This window comes from Tasmannia lanceolata, unplaced genomic scaffold (genome assembly GCF_043159265.1).
Source record: "Tasmannia lanceolata isolate RefF3 unplaced genomic scaffold, GAP_Taslan_0.1 ptg000018l, whole genome shotgun sequence".
Classification (NCBI taxonomy): domain Eukaryota; kingdom Viridiplantae; phylum Streptophyta; class Magnoliopsida; order Canellales; family Winteraceae; genus Tasmannia; species Tasmannia lanceolata.
Genome location: NW_027518695.1, coordinates 16073170 through 16090309, shown reverse-complemented (window position 1 = coordinate 16090309; position 17140 = coordinate 16073170). Strand labels below are relative to the sequence as shown.

The window sequence follows — 17140 nt, the reverse complement described above, 5'->3', positions numbered from 1 at the left end:
CGGCGGACGGTGAGAAAGTCGCTCTGATCGGTTCCTCCCTTAGTAGTAGCATTCAACATCAACTCACCGAGTTTCTCCAGGGCAATGCAGATGTCTTTGCATGGGTTCCTGCCGATATGCCCGGCATCGATCCAGAGATCAGCACTCATAGGCTTGGTGTCGATTCAACCTGCAGACCGGTGAAACAGAAAAGGAGACACTTTGCTTTTGAAAGGCGACAGGCAATAAAAGAAGAAGTGGAGAGGCTTCTGAAGGCTGACTTCATTCGTGAGATTCGATATCCGGACTGGCTAGCAAATGTAGTCCTAGTCAAGAAGACTAATGGAAAGTGGAGAACCTGCGTCGATTTTACTGATCTGAATAAGGCTTGTCCCAAGGACAGCTATCCGCTCCCGAAGATTGATCAGCTCATCGACGCCACAGCGGGTCATGAACTGTTGAGCTTCATGGACGCCTTCTCCGGATATAACCAGATCAGGATGTACGAATCGGATATACCAAAGACCTCATTCGTCACAGATCAAGGGACTTATTGCTACCGAGTCATGCCCTTCGGCCTCAAAAACGCCGGAGCTACTTACCAAAGGCTGGTGAACAGACTTTTTCAGAACCAGATCGGCCGAAATATGGAAGTGTATGTGGATGATATGCTGGTCAAAAGTCGAAGCGCACAGGACCACGTGTCTGATCTCAGAGAAACATTTCAGGTCCTCAAGAAGCACAACATGAAACTCAACCCCACCAAGTGCACCTTTGGTGTCAGTTCGGGGAAGTTCTTGGGATTCATGGTGAGTCAGCGAGGGATAGAAGCAAATCCCGAGAAGATCAGAGCTGTGATAGAGCTTACCGCCCCAAGAACCATCAGAGAAGTTCAGCGGCTCACGGGAATGATAGCGGCGCTGGGTCGCTTCATCTCCAAATCGGCGGAGAGATGCCTGCCTTTTTTCAGTGCGGTTAAGGGCCTCAAAACTGCGCCCTGGACGGAAGAATGCCAGATTGCCTTCGACGAGCTGAAAAGGTATCTGTCCTCCCCGCCATTATTAACAAAGCCGGAGCCAGGTGAGGAGTTATTTCTATATCTCTCCGTTAGCTCCACGGCACTGGCAGCTGTCCTCGTCCGCGAGGAGCACCGCCAGCAAAAACCAATCTATTATGTCAGCAAGGTTCTTCACGACGCAGAAACAAGGTACCAGCGGGTCGAGAAATTGGCTTACGCGCTGGTAATGGCTGCAAGAAAATTAAGACCGTACTTTCAAGCTCATACTGTAAAGGTCTTGACTGACCAGCCGCTCCGGCAAGTACTCCATCGACCAGATATCTCCGGACGACTTGTGAAATGGGCCGTAGAGCTGAGCGAGTTCGACATCCAGTACGCTCCAAGGCCAGCCATCAAGGCCCAAGTACTGGCAGATTTCGTAGCAGAGTGCACCATCCCCCAGCAAGTCGCCGACCCTGAAACGGTACAACTCCCAGTTGCAGAGAAAGCGGTTCCTGACGAATGCACAGCAGAAACTCAGACAGAAATCTTGCAACCCCTGGCAGAGCAGGACTCCATGACCAGCACACCAACTTGGGAAGTATATGTCGATGGTTCTTCAAATAAAAACGGCTGTGGAGCAGGCCTCATCCTCACTGGGCCTGAGGAGTTCACTGCGGATTATGCTCTGAGATTCGGATTCCGTGCGTCCAACAATGAGGCAGAATATGAAGCCCTCCTTGCCGGAATGAACCTAGCAATTTATACCGGCGCCCGGAAATTAAAAGCATACTGCGACTCACAGCTGGTAGCAAATCAGATCCAAGGGGTCTACGAAGCTCGAGATGAGCGTATGGTTAAGTATCTTGCTAAGGTTCATCAACTCTCCAGCCGGTTTGCCAGTTTCGAGGTCATCAGAATACCACGGACAGAAAATGCCAAAGCAGATGTACTATCGAAGCTGGCTGCTTCTGGATACACCACTCTTGGAAGCATACGTATGGAATTTCTACAAAGATCTAGCATCGAAAGAGAAGCCGCAGATATAATGCAGGTGGAGAACGAGCCGTGCTGGATGGATGAGATCGTTCATTACTTACGGGACGCGAAACTTCCCGAAGATAAGAAGGAAGCCCGTAAGGTGATACAGAGAGCCGCCCGATTCTCCCTCAGCGGTGACATTTTGTATAAAAGGTCCTACACTCTCCCGTACCTGAAGTGTCTGGGACCAAGTAACGCCGCGTACGCATTGCAAGAGACTCATGAAGGAATCTGTGGAGAACATCTGGGGGGCAAAGCCCTGGCGATCAAGGTACTCCTCAGAGGATTGTATTGGCCCACCATACGACAAGACGCGCTGAATCTGGTTAAAAAGTGCGAGAGATGCCAGAAATTCTCCCCCACCATCCACCAGCCTGCTGTGGCGATGGCCCCAATTATCAGTCCACTCCCTTTTGCAGTATGGGGGATGGACATTCTGGGTCCTTTTCCACCGGCTTCCGGAAAGCGCATATTCGTAGTGGTGGCAATCGACTACTTCACCAAGTGGGTGGAGGCAGAACCTCTAGCCCAGATCACTGAGCAGAATATACAGAATTTCTTCTGGAAGGCAGTGGTCTGCAGATTTGGGATTCCCCGTGCCTTAATCACAGATAACGGCAAACAGTTCGACTGCCGGAACTTTCGGAAGTTCTGCTCTGACCTAAAGATTGAACAGAGATTCACTTCGGTAGCTCACCCCCAGACCAATGGGCAAACGGAAGTAACCAATAGGATCTTGCTTCAAGGGATAAAGAAAAGGCTGGATGAAAAGGCTGGCCGATGGGCAGATGAGCTCTACCATGTTCTGTGGGCTTACCGCACCACTCCTCGCACGACGACTGGTGAATCACCATTCAACCTCTCTTTTGGAACTGAAGCCGTGATACCTGTTGATATAGGCACCCCATCTCCCAGAGTCATCAGTTTCCATGAGCAACTGAACAGCGACGGACTCCGCGCCAACCTCGACTTACTAGAAGAAATCCGGGAGGAATCTCGAATCCGGGTCGCCGCTTATAAGCAGAAGGTGTCGAATTATCACGACTCCAAAATCCGCCCCAGAGAATTCAGGACAGGGGATCTGGTCCTAAGAAAGGCAGCCGTCTCCCAGCCGACGAAAGTAGGGAAACTTTCCCCAACTTGGGAGGGACCCTATCGAGTGAAGGAAGTTATCCGGCCAGGAAGCTACAGGCTAGAGACACTGGAGGAGCACCTATTACCTCATGCATGGAACTCCAAAAACCTCAGGAAATATTATTAGTAGTCGAATTATCCGGCGTGAAAAGGTGATCTTGTAAAGTTGTATATTTGTATATTTGTTGTTATGAATAAATAATCTTCTTGCAAATTCAGTGTCATTTTTATATCTGGAAACCCAGTTCACAAAACTTGGGTACTCACTGGAAACCCAGTTCACAAAACTTGGGTACTCACTGGAAACCCAGTTCACAAAACTTGGGTACTCACTGGAAACCCAGTTCTTAAACTTGGGTACGCACTGGAAACCCAGTTCTTAAACTTGGGTACGCATTGGAAACCCAGTTCACAAAACTTGGGTACTCACTGGAAACCCAGTTCTTAAACTTGGGTACGCACTGGAAACCCAGTTCTTAAACTTGGGTACGCATTGGAAACCCAGTTCTTAAACTTGGGTACGCACTGGAAACCCAGTTCACAAAACTTGGGTACTCACTGGAAACCCAGTTCTTAAACTTGGGTACGCACTGGAAACCCAGTTCACAAAACTTGGGTACTCACTGGAAACCCAGTTCTTAAACTTGGGTACGCACTGGAAACCCAGTTCTTAAACTTGGGTACGCACTGGAAACCCAGTTCTTAAACTTGGGTACGCACTGGAAACCCAGTTCACAAAACTTGGGTACTCACTGGAAACCCAGTTCTTAAACTTGGGTACGCACTGGAAACCCAGTTCTTAAACTTGGGTACGCACTGGAAACCCAGTTCACAAAACTTGGGTACTCATTGGAAACCCAGTTCTTAAACTTGGGTACGCATTGGAAACCCAGTTCACAAAACTTGGGTACTCGATGGAAACCCAGTTTACAAAACTTGGGTACTTGTTAAAAGACCAGTTCGTCGCAATTCGACCATCAACGGCCTCTCACAGGTTATCAAAATAAAAAGACAAAGTCAAGCAAATCACTCAGCTGAGAAGTATCAGAGACAGACAAATTTCATTGATTAGAATATGTGGGGCCTCGAGGGCCATTACAACATTCACTTTAAACATGCTGGTAAAAGCTGTAGGGTCTCAAGGACCATTACAAAAAGAGGCCAAAACAAAAAAAAAATCTCTCTAAGCATCTGGAAGAGAGGTGATGTCAGCAGGAGTATCAGCAGGAGTATCTGGCTCCTCATCAGTAATCTTCGGCCTGGCAGGGAGAGTCATGTTCTGCATCAACAGATTTGGATTGCAGGCCTGGAGCTCCTGGAGGCAGTCGTAGTATCCAAGACTGTAAGCCTCGCTCGACAGGCTGAAAAGTTCAGCCTCCTTTGCCTCTGTGGCCTCTTTTACTGCCTTCTCCTGTCTGTCAGTGGCCCTTCCTCTTTGAGCCTCCATGGCTTCGGCAGCCTTGGCCAGTTTCCTCTTCTCTGCGGCCAGATCTTCTTTTAACAACTTCCTCTCCTCCTCTATTCGCCCGATGCTCGTTTGAAGCTCCTGCACCTCAACGGCCAACTTTCCGTTCACCTCTTCAGATGAAGTAATGGCTTGGGAGAAGCTCTTACTCTTCTCCTTGAGGTCATTATAGTATAGCAAGATCTGAAGAAAGAACAGAAAGAAACAGGCATCAGTATGGTGAAAGGAAGAAATGGGCAGAAAGTTAGCAAATCGAAGCACTACTTCCTTACCTGGTAAGCGGAGGACAACACAGCCTCCTCTCCTGTCGCTGGCGGCTCGTAAAGGACCTGTTGCTTGTCCTTCTGCAGCAAACACTTGCTCATAAGCTCTGCTGCTACCCGGCTCTCGCCTAAGGCAGTGTCATCCTTCAGAACGGCCCAATTGGGTCGAAAGACTTGCTCACTAATCCCCGCAGGAGGGCGAGCCCCAGAACCGGCTCCGGTAGAAGCACCACCGGACTTAGAAGAGCCACCGCCCTGAGCAAAGGGGCCTATTAGCTTCACCTTAGTCTTGGGCTTCTGGGATGGGGGAGGAATGCCCTGTGACGGGGCCGGACTCCCCAGCACAGTCGCTTTTCTCTTCTGGCGCTCCTGCTGCGCCTGTTGAGCACCTTCTTGTGCCCGCGGCTGAGCTCCCTGCCTGATTTTCTCGACGGTTGATTGTTTCTTCATCTCTGCATGACAAATGAGCAGCCAACGGTCAGAAGCAAGTATATAAAAAATAAACAGATTGCATAGACAAGTCTAGCTACATACGTCCTGGAGTCGCGGCACTCACGCCCAGCCCGACCAGAATCGCCTCTTCAGAAAACTCCTTACAACGGATGAGGCCCGATTGCTCGATCTCCTTCCGCATCAAGGCGAATGTTATCCTGTCCTCACCTTCGAGGAGCGGCTTTCGACTCAGTTTTGAGGTATCTGGAGTGTCCCATACTAGAGGGACGGACCAGGGCTCACTGGCCTCCTGATCCACAACATAGAAGAATCTATTCTTCCACGAGTGAATCGACGAAGGAATGCCAGTGATTATCTTCCGTTCAGGGCGCTGGCTAATGTAGATCCAGCCCCCTTCTTTATGCTTCTTCAGGTGTGCACAAGCACGGAACAGTGACAAAGTCACACTCCTCTCTAACCGACCGTGGACGAGGTATAAAAACCCAACTAATAATCTCCATGAGTTCGGAGCTACCTGGGCCGGGGCTAGTCCGTAGTAACGTAGCACCGCTGAGAAAAAGGGGTGCAACGGAAATCGGAGTCCTGCCCTCAGTGACTCCTCATAAATACAGAGATCCTGGCTCTCGTTGCAGGCTCTGTCTCCCTCTATAGCTGCCCTCAGTTCAAATCTCGGGGGCACGCAGTATTTATCCCTGATATCTCCCAGCATAGACCTGGTGAGGTAGTTCTCCTCGACTAGAGCTCGCAAGTTGTATTTTGGATCGGCATCCATCCGCGCTCTAGCGATCACCTCCACCGCCCGGCCAGGACGGAATGTTGTGGACGCTTCATTAACGTCGCTCTCAACACTCCCTCCTGCTTGCGGGAGACTGCCAGTCAAGGGAGGAGTGGCATTCAGGTCTAAGATCACTTCATCCCTATCCCCTCCATCGTCACTATCTACAAGGTCTATCCTATCAGACGGACTAGCCAAAAAAGGCTCCTGAGGCATCCTAAACTCCGAAATACTGCTAGTGGAGGACCCCGTACCGGACTCGGAATTGGAAGTACTACCAGACATAGTAAAAGGAAGGGCTGAGAGGAATACCGGTGAGTGGAGCCCTTAACAGATCTTGGAACGCGACTGCGAGCTACGAACTGCGACTACGAACTGCGAACTGCGATCTGCAATCTGTGGACTGCGATCTGCGAACTGCGAACTGAGAAGTGGAAACTCCCAGAGCAAGAAGAGGAAAAAGATGAAAGGTAAAAAGTAAAAAATGAAGGGGGGTAAACCTCCTTATATAGTTTTTCAGAGGCGGTGGGGTAATAAATGCGATGCACGCATCTCGAGGCCACCTGGATTGCGCCACGTGTCCCCTATTTATGACGGACACATTCTCCCACCATCAATACGATCAAGCACGCGCGTAAACATTTACGTCCCAAAGATGAATCTCCGCACTCCGCACTCCGCCCTCCGTCCGCACTCCGCACTCCGCACTCCGCACTCCGCCCTCCGCACTCCGCACTCCGCACTCCGCCCTCCGCACTCAAAATTCAGTCCGGAAAAAACCGTACTGGATATAACGCGTTCTCACAAGACGACAAAAATCAGTCCGGTCCGCACCGAACTGGCCGCTAGAAGACAAAATTCAGTCCGGAAAAAACCGTACTGGATATAACGCGTTCTCACAAGACGACAAAAATCAGTCCGGTCCGCACCGAACTGGCCGCTAGAAGACAAAATTCAGTCCGGAAAAAACCGTACTGGATATAACGCGTTCTCACAAGACGACAAAAATCGGTCCGGTCCGCACCGAACTGGCCGCTAGAAGACAAAATTCAGTCCGGAAAAAACCGTACTGGATATAACGCGTTCTCACAAGACGACAAAAATCAGTCCGGTCCGCACCGAACTGGCCGCTAGAAGACAAAATTCAGTCCGGAAAAAACCGTACTGGATATAACGCGTTCTCACAAGACGACAAAAATCAGTCCGGTTGAAGCCGTACTCCGGACTGCGAACTCCCAACTCCGGACTCCGGACTGCGAACTCCGGACTGGATATTTGACTGTGTTGCGCCAGGAGCCAGTCCGGTTGAAGCCGTACTCCGGACTCCGGACTGCGAACTCCCAACTCCGGACTCCGGACTGCGAACTCCGGACTGGATATTTGACTCTGTGTTGCGCCAGGAGCCAGTCCGGTTGAAGCCGTACTCCGGACTGCGAACTCCCAACTCCGGACTCCGGACTGCGAACTCCGGACTGGATATTTGACTCTGTGTTGCGCCAGGAGCCAGTCCGGTTGAAGCCGTACTCCGGACTGCGAACTCCCAACTCCGGACTCCGGACTGCGAACTCCGGACTGGATATTTGACTCTGTGTTGCGCCAGGAGCAAGTCCGGTTGAAGCCGTACTCCGGACTGCGAACTCCCAACTCCGGACTCCGGACTGCGAACTCCGGACTGGATATTTGACTCTGTGTTGCGCCAGGAGCCAGTCCGGTTGAAGCCGTACTCCGGACGCCGGACTGCGAACTCCCAACTCCGGACTCCGGACTGCGAACTCCGGACTGGATATTTGACTCTGTGTTGCGCCAGGAGCAAGTCCGGTTGAAGCCGTACTCCGGACTGCGAACTCCCAACTCCGGACTCCGGACTGCGAACTCCGGACTGGATATTTGACTCTGTGTTGCGCCAGGAGCCAGTCCGGTTGAAGCCGTACTCCGGACGCCGGACTGCGAACTCCGAACTCCTAAATCCGGACTGCGAACTCCGGACTCCGTGCTAAATTCTTCGATTCACCCCCGAACGTCTCCCCATTCAGAAAAACGAGTGATCACACTTTCCCAAGTCCTTCAATGACTTGGAAAACTGGGGGGCAACTGATAGGGTGTGAAAACACCAGCCTCTCACAGGCTGCCACCTGTCCCAGAGTAGGTGAGACCCAGCCTCTCACAGGCTGCCACCTGTTCAGAGTAGGTGAGATCCAGCCTCTCACAGGCTGCCACCTGTCCCAGAGTAGGTGAGACCCAGCCTCTCACAGGCTGCCACCTGTTCAGAGTAGGTGAGATCCAGCCTCTCACAGGCTGCCACCTGTCCCAGAGTAGGTGAGACCCAGCCTCTCACAGGCTGCCACCTGTCCCAGAGTAGGTGAGACTCAGCCTCTCACAGGCTGCCACCTGTTCAGAGTAGGTGAGATCCAGCCTCTCACAAGCCGCCACCTGTCCTGGACACCTGTCCAGGACACCTCAACAGATCTTCCCTATAAATAGGGGACTAAAGCTCAGACTCATGGGTAATGCGAAAATCCCTTCTCTCCCTAAACTCTCTGACATTTCCCTTCACTCTTGCTCATACTGACTTGAGTGTCGAAGGACCTGTCCGGAGTAAAATCCGGTCTGGTCTTCTGACCTCGTTTGCCTTGTGCAGGACTAAGCACTCAGGACTAAGCACTCAGGTCTCATACTCAATCTCCCTCATCACTCGCTCTCTGTTCTTACGCCACTGCTGTACCTGTTACCGATTTTCGGTCTAACACTCGAGGATAACCTTTCCATCTAAATTAAGATTGTCTATTCAAAATTAAAGCAATCTTCCATTGATACTAACCCAGTAATTTAATAAAACCCACCTCTATCTCACACAACCATGTCTACCATTCTTCTCTCCCTCCTCATATTGCACTTAACTATTACCCTTTCCACATGCCAATCTCCGGCGCCGGCAAAATTCCCAGCCCTCCTAGTGTTTGGCGACTCGACGGTCGATACGGGCAACAACAACTATGTGGGAACCGCATTTAGAGCCGATCACCCACCATATGGACTAAAATTCCCGGAAAAAAAGGCGACCGGAAGATTTTCCGATGGAATGCTCGTGCCAGATTTATTAGTCTCTAGATTGGGACTTAAGAAAACCATTCCTCCATTCTTAGATCCTGCACTAACTGACGATGATGTTCGTACGGGTGTTTGTTTTGCATCGTCGGGGTCGGGATTCGATGAACTGACCACCGCGGTCTCCGGTGTTATTCCGGTGTTACGGCAACTGGACATGTTTAAGGATTATCTAGCTAGGCTTGAAGGGGTGGTAGGGGATGAAGAGAGTTCTAAGATTATTAATGGTGCTTTGATTTTGATTAGTGCAGGAACAAATGACTTCATTATAAACTTCTATGATTTGCCCACAAGGAGGTTGATGTTTAACATTAGTGAATATCAAGATTTTCTACAACAAAAGCTGCACGATCTTGTCAAGGTGCTCTCTCTCTCTCTCTCTCTCTCTCTCTCTCTCTCTCTCTCTATTTAAGTTTTGATTGGAAATATTTCTTAAAAAACTAAACGTTTGGCTCAATCATTATTGGTATTTACAGATTAGCAATTTAAGGTCATGTTTGGAAACCATGGAAAATCATTTCATCAAATATTCGCGGACCCAATTGTATGAGGGGGAAGAGGAGGGGGGGAGACTTTGAGTTTGTGGCAGATGAGAGAACATCCTAAATCCTTAAAAATAGTGAAAATAATTACTTATTCGAATTTGGTTTTTTTTCCTGATTTTTAGGAGCATTATACGCCCCCCTCACTCCCACTCTCTCAAGTTTCTCAATCTTCTGCCCTCTTTCACATTCACATGTGGACCCATCAATATTCCATGTAATATATTTTCAAGTATATATTCTATAAGGGCCCGTTTGGATACCTCATATATTGTATTTGGATTTGGAATTGAGTTTTGAATACAAAATGAATAGATCCGGCAGCACATGTTGAGGGAGAGAGAGAGGGAAGTGGGTGCTTCCTATTGGAGCGGAGAGGTCGAGGAGCAAAGAGGGTGAAGGAAACTGCCAGATCTGTGGATTTCCAATTTCTTATTTCCACAGCTTATTTGGAAATCTGATTTTTCTCACTGTCAGTTGCTGAATTGGAAATCCAAGAATTTGATCTAAATTACAATGCAAAAAGAGCTGCAAATGTGATAAATCCAAATCAAAATCTTCTCTGCATCCAAATGGGCCCTAATTCAATTTCTAGAAATGTTTTTATGTTCTGATTTTCACATTCCATCATCTACAAGTTGAGGATGGCCATGTATTGTCGACAAAGTGTCACTTGGCCATGCCAAGGTTCTTCTAGTATCCTTCCCCTTGGGCTAACATATATAGTATGGGAAATTGTTTACGACAAGAAGCAACAATATGAGATACAAATGAGAAACAATTTTGTTGGAGTATGTGAGATCTCACAGTCAGATGGTGTTGAAATCACACCGGCGGATCACTATGGTGCTAGATTTGGCAAGTGGGTTAAGAGAGGTAACCTAACTAGATTAAGCAATAAGATTGAATTAGAAATTAGGCTAGAATAGAATCTTCCATTCTCTTCTCTTTCCACAGTTATCTTGATTTCATTTCATATTTATCATGTAAGTACTCTTTATAAGCACCATCAATTCTCTTTCTTAGTGAAATCCTAAATTTATCAAATTTTACATATGTAGAAAAGGGGATTTGCTAAGCTTTTAATTATGTGATAGCTTCAGATGCACGTGCATGAGATGAGGCAAGGCTTCTCCTTGTGGGGATCACTCATGTGGCATTTGCATAATTTGGAGTACTGTTTACCAAGCGGAGTCCATAACAAAGACGTTTTTTTATATTTATGTCACGAAATGTATCCCGTGTGTATTCCTACCTACGGCTCCTTGCAATTACAACATGGGCCTAAAGGACAACATTTATGATGCCAGCTACGAGGTCTTATACGGGTATTTTTGTAATGCAAAAATCTTTTACACTAAGGGGCCGTTTGGATACTAGGATTTTAGAATCCAGGTTTTAGTTTGAAAAGAGGTAAAAGAGGGTCATGATCAAATTGCCGGTATGCTGTCCTGGCAGCGTTTCTTGAATTTTAAGTAAGAAAACCAAGTTTTAGAATTAGAAATCTCTCCCGCATCCCGCTATTTCTAAAACCTGGAAACATTGGACAATTGCCAGCTCACTTGCTGTCGGAAAGAAGGGCTAGAAATAAAAAAACAACGGCTGGTCTCTTTCTTCTCTTGTCTCCCAACTACAATTTTGAGGAAATCCATGATTCTAAAGTACACGTATCCAAACGACCCCTAAGATTACGGTTGGGCTATTGTATAAATTCTTGCTTGTCGAATGTCGATGGTATAGTGCACTTGTGATCTTATATGCTTGCTTGATTTCTTTGTTATTTTTTGGAGGTCGTACATTCATCATAGCTGGCCTTCCTCCAAACCATCCATTTGATGGGGTCACAGAGTAAATAGGTTGTCCCCAAAAGTTATTTTCATAGGATGATATGAACCCCTCCATCTATAGAGGATTCCACAATATGCACTTCTCTATATATTGGAAGGCAAGGATCAACCTATGGAAATGATTTTTTGGGCACAACCTATTTACGCTGTTGATGACGCTTTGAATCATCTAATGGCATGGGCCGTACAATACTTTTTGAAAAGTACTAGATACTACATATTATCGAAGCCTCTAAAGATCGGAGGGTTTGGATCATCCTATGGAAATAATTTCTATCTTCCTATAGTGTGGACCATATGAAAACGCCTTTGTTTTAACTGTCTCTAATACGTCTTGTATTAGCCCAGACTTTATTTATGATAATGACACACATCTAAACATACCTTTTTCACGTTAAAAAATAAGGGGCACGAGTTAATTTATTTTGATTCATGAGATAAAGGAGTAGTCCTTTCACATCCATGCACGTTACACGCTGTAATGCCTCTTTCCACGTTACTAAATATAAAAATTTCAAAAATCCGTTATAATCTTTTTCACAAATCAAAGCTCTTTGTAAAATTAATACTGACAAACATAAATTTACGGGGTTTTGTAGAGATTTTAGTAATTCTAAGTTGGATTAGAAGCTATATTATGAATTTACAGTGAAGAAGAATTCGATCTAAATTTAGAAGATTTTTCAAAATCTCCCATCTAAATTTAGAACATTCAGAAGATTTTCAGAATCACGAGGATAACCTTTCCATCTAAATTAAGATTGTCTGTCCAAATTAAAGCAATCTTCCATTGATCCTAACCCAGTTATTTAATATAACCCATCTCTCCCTTCAAATATCTCACACAACCATGTCTACCATTCTTCTCTCGCTCCTCATATTGCACTTAGCTATTACCCTTTCCACATGCCAATCTTCAGCGCCGGCCAAATTCCCCGCCATCCTAGTGTTCGGCGACTCGACCGTCGATACGGGCAACAACAACTATGTGGGAACCGCATTTAGAGCCGATCACCCACCATATGGACTAAAATTCCCGGAAAAAAAGGCGACCGGAAGATTTTCCGATGGAATGCTCGTGCCAGATTTATTAGTCTCTAGATTGGGACTTAAGAAAACCATTCCTCCATTCTTAGATCCTGCACTAACTGACGATGATGTTCGTACGGGTGTTTGTTTTGCATCGTCGGGGTCGGGATTCGATGAACTGACCACCGCATTCTCTGGTGTTATTCCGGTGTTGCGGCAACTGGACATGTTTAAGGATTATCTAGCTAGGCTTAAAGGAGTGGTAGGTGATGAAGAGAGTTCTAAGATTATTAATGGTGCTTTGATTTTGATTAGTGCAGGAACAAATGACTTCGTTTTCAACTTCTATGATTTGCCCACAAGGAGGGTGCTGTTTAACATTAGTGAATATCAAGATTTTCTACATCAAAAGCTGCATGATCTTGTCAAGGTTCTCTCTTTTTCTCTATTTAAGGATTGATTGGGAAATATTTCTTAAAGAGTTCTCTCTTTCTCTCTATTTAAGGTTGAGTTGAGTTGGTGGCAGTTGAGACTTGAGAGAACATCCAAAATCCTTAAAAATAGTGAAAAAAATTACTTATTCGATTTTTTTTTTCCTGATTTTTAGGAGCTTTATATGCCCCCCTCACTCCCACGTTCTCAAGTTTCTCAATCTTCTGCCCTCTTTCACAAGTGGACCCATAAATATTCCATGTAATATATTTTCAAGTATAAATTCTATAATTCAATTTCTAGAAATGTTTGTAGGTTCTGATTTTCACATTCCATTGGCTACAAGTTGAGGATGGCCATGTATCGTCGACATAGTGTCATTTGGCCATGCCAAGGTTCTCATAGTATCCTTCCCCTTGGGCTAACACATAAAGTATGGGAAATTGTCACGACAAGAAGCAACAATATGAGATACAAATGAGAAACAATTTTGTTAGAATATGTGAGATCCCACATCCTGCGATTTCTTAAACTTGGAAATATGGGGCGATCGCCAGCTCTCTTGTTGTAGGAAAGAAGGGCTAGAAATCAGAAAACGACGCTCTCTTCCTTCTCTTGTCTCCAAACTACAATTTGAAAGAAATCCAGGACTCTAAAATACGCGCATCCAAAAGGCCCCTAAGATTACGGTTGGGATATTGTATAAATTCTTGCTTGTCGATGGTATAGTGTACTTGTGATCTTATATGCTTGCTTGATTTCTTTATTAGTTTTTGGCTCCGTCAAACTCTAGATTGATGTTTTACATGACTTTCTAACCTAAAACTTGCACTCGTTGATCACTGTCCTATTTTATTAATGGAAATGTGTTCCTAATGAAAATTGATCAATTAAACTATTTTCATAATTAGCTAGATATTTTATATTGTTCTTTTCTTACATGGCTAAATACTTTAGATTCACAACATTTTTTTTTGTAATATTATTACTATTCATGTGTAGCTAATCTATGATCTTGGAGGTCGAAAATTCATCATAGCTGGCCTTCCTCCAATCGGCTGCGTGCCCTTACAAATAACTGCAAAATTCAAGAAGCCATCAGAACGAAAATGCCTCCATGACCAGAATGCAGACGCCATTGTTTATAATTCCAAGCTCCAAAATCTGTTGCCTAAAATGCAAGCTGAGCTTTCAACAAGCAAATTCAGCTACGTCAACATTTACGATCCGGCCATGGACATGATCAACAATCCTAACAAATATGGTAATCATCTCTCTCTTTCTCTCTCAACTTTGAACTGTTTATGCTTGAAAGATTATTATTAGGGACTTTCTAGGAAATTTGGGCCGTGTCCTTTTGCAGGAGAGAACATGCCCAGAGGCCTTTTAGCAGATTTAATGGTTCTTCTCCTGCAAAAGCGAGCTGAGAAATGGCTTTCCATGTAGAGAATTTATATGGTACCCGACCGTGAAAATCACAAGTGCTGACACTCTGCCTTTTGATTTTTCATCTAAGTGGGAAGTCAAAAAAGGTGGTTTGACCAGGATAAAAAATCAAGGGGCAGAATTTTGACACCCTGCTCGTCTGATTTTCATGGTCGGCCACCATATAAAAACTCTTCCTAGCAAATTTCTTATTATTAATTATGATTTGTGATTGTATGATACAAGTTTGTTACCATATAAGCTAACTGTCCTTTGTGGTTTTTGTCATGGTTGCTACAAAAGGTAACCTGACAACCTGACAACACCACAAATGTATTTGTTTTCGAAAATCATTACACGGGAGCAAGAATATTGAGTGTTTATACGGTGCCCGATCAGGCATGCTCGTGCAAGAGGCACCACCCTTGATATTTGATCCAACGACAGCCCCCTTTTTTCAACTAGTATAATTAAGGGCGGCACTCTTTTACAAGAGCATGCGCCCGATCGGCCGGGCACCATAATATTTCTCCAAGAATAGTATTCCGGGGCGGGTCCTACCGAATATAGAATGAGTTGGAAAATATTTTCCATACTATGACCCTAACCCTCACATGTGTAGTGATTAAAAATGATTGTCAAGTCAGAAACCTCTCTGAATTGAGGGGTTAGGATCACCCATATATATGGGCCCCGCCAGCATTGCTGCTTATTGTTTTGATATTAGCATTCCTCTTACTGTTTTATACATTTTTCATTGTCTATTACAGGGTTTGTTACGATTGCAAGAGGATGTTGTGGGACAGGGTTTTTGGAGGTGGGACCCCTCTGCAATGTTCTCACTCCACCGTGCCCAGATTCTTCTAAAAGCTTGTTTTGGGACGCTGTTCATCCCACTGAAGCTGTGTATCGAATAGTTACCGATTCCTTGGTTGATAACATCCTCAAAAACTTGGTTTAAAAACTTCCACACCCCTCCCTAATAATATCATTGATTCTGTGTTATTACTTTTATCCAATAATACTTGAGAAAGACCACGTATGTGAAATCAAGACTGAGTGACATGTGTGTGAAATCAAGACCGATGATCTTGTAGAATATCGACATTCCTCGAGTAAGATAAAGGACTACAAAAATCAACGGTTTAGATCTTCTTCCCAACCCGCATGATTTTCTTGTTTGCGGTCGCGATTGATCCGATCACATACGCGAGGAATGAGAGGGTACATTTAATTGGGTCTTAGATTTGTGTGATTAGGGTTGGCTTTGGTGTCATTAGGCCCTACTATTTAAGCATTCCATTCGTGTAACATAGGTGGGATTGGATTGCTTCCGCTGGAATCGGCATCGTATTACGGTTTCGGCAGATTCCAGCGTTTGCTTAAAAAGAGGACAGAATGAAATGAAGTTTTATTAGGTTTTTTAATTAAAGAGGCAAAAATTGTTATAAAAAATTCCCCCCCAAAGAGAACACTAGGGCTCAATTATATGATGATCCAAGCCGTTCATTTGTTGGCGACAACTAAATAGGCCGTACCCTGTAGACCATTTCCATAGAATGATCCTAAATCCTATGCCAATCATGTAGAGGGATCGCACGTTAGAGAAAGTTCTATAGATCGGATGGTTAGAATCATCCTATGGAGATGATGTACGGGCGTACAACCTAATTATGTTCTGGCCCAACAGAGGAACGGTTTGGATCATCCAATAAAGTGTGCCCCATTGTACTTTTGAAAAATACCGGATTTCAGGCTCGCATGATATAATCTCTTCCTATAACCCTGAATCCTACTTATACCTGAAAACAAGGTGAAGTTTGGACCTATACCTATTTTTCGAGCTCAAGGGGTTGTATGAAGATTAATGGATTTTCAAGAACAACTGAGATATGACACTAGACATGCTGTAGTTTTAAGATTGAATAGAATGGGGATATGAAACTTTCCAATATTACTGGGATATCAGCAATCTTAACAACCCTTATATTATATGGAAGAGTGGGTTCCATTCCTTGCATTGCTTGGCAGTCTGAACCAATAAAACCATCCTCTATGAAAAGTATGTTATTTATGAGAGACGGAGTGATTCAACATGGAATATAATGTTTTGTCATTTCATTGAAAATAATATTTAGACTCACTTTGGTTGCCTTCCCTAAGAAAGGAAACTGAAAAAGGAACATTATAAGGTGATTCGTCCCATAATCAAAACAGAGAAATTATAGGATGCCTGACTCTCAAAATGTAAAGGGCGGAAGAAGACAAAATCTGCTGCCTTGTTTTTGAACTAAGAAAATGTCAAACAAAATCAAGACAGATAGGGTTTGTCTCTCTCCGCCTTTTATTTTGACGGTCGGGCATCATACAATTTCTCATCAAAACATGTTATCGGTGCTCTGTTAAAAAAGAACCCTTTACTTGTGATGGGTTCCATATTATTTAAATACTGGTACGGGACCAAAGAAGCAAAGTCGTGCGTAATACGCACCCGGGGTACATTTTAGCAAAACCCCCCTGTTCACCCCTTCCAAGCTCGCATTAGTCGATATGTTTAGGCAAGGCATCTCTCTCTCTCTCTCTCTCTCTAACTACTCAAACCTTCACTCTCTATAAATGCCTCTTCGATAAATGCTCTTCTGGTAAAGTAATC

General features: G+C 45.2%; 1 protein-coding gene across 2 annotated transcripts; it reads left to right on the top strand.

The window, feature by feature from the left end:
* Window positions 1–8856: 8856 nt before the first annotated feature.
* LOC143851823 (GDSL esterase/lipase At2g31540-like) lies at window positions 8857–15900 on the top strand. Of its 2 annotated transcripts, none has more exons than XM_077361311.1 (3): window positions 8857–9573; window positions 14065–14326; window positions 15258–15725. In XM_077361311.1, the coding sequence occupies exons 1-3, from the start codon at window positions 8965–8967 to the stop codon at window positions 15446–15448; spliced, it is 1062 nt and encodes a 353-aa protein (XP_077217426.1). In that variant the 5' UTR covers window positions 8857–8964; the 3' UTR covers window positions 15449–15725. The 2 variants fall into 2 exon arrangements, with proteins under 2 accessions (XP_077217426.1, XP_077217427.1); XM_077361312.1 differs by lacking the exon at window positions 8857–9573 and adding an exon at window positions 9619–13060 and having other exon boundaries at window positions 15258–15900.
* Window positions 15901–17140: the final 1240 nt, after the last annotated feature.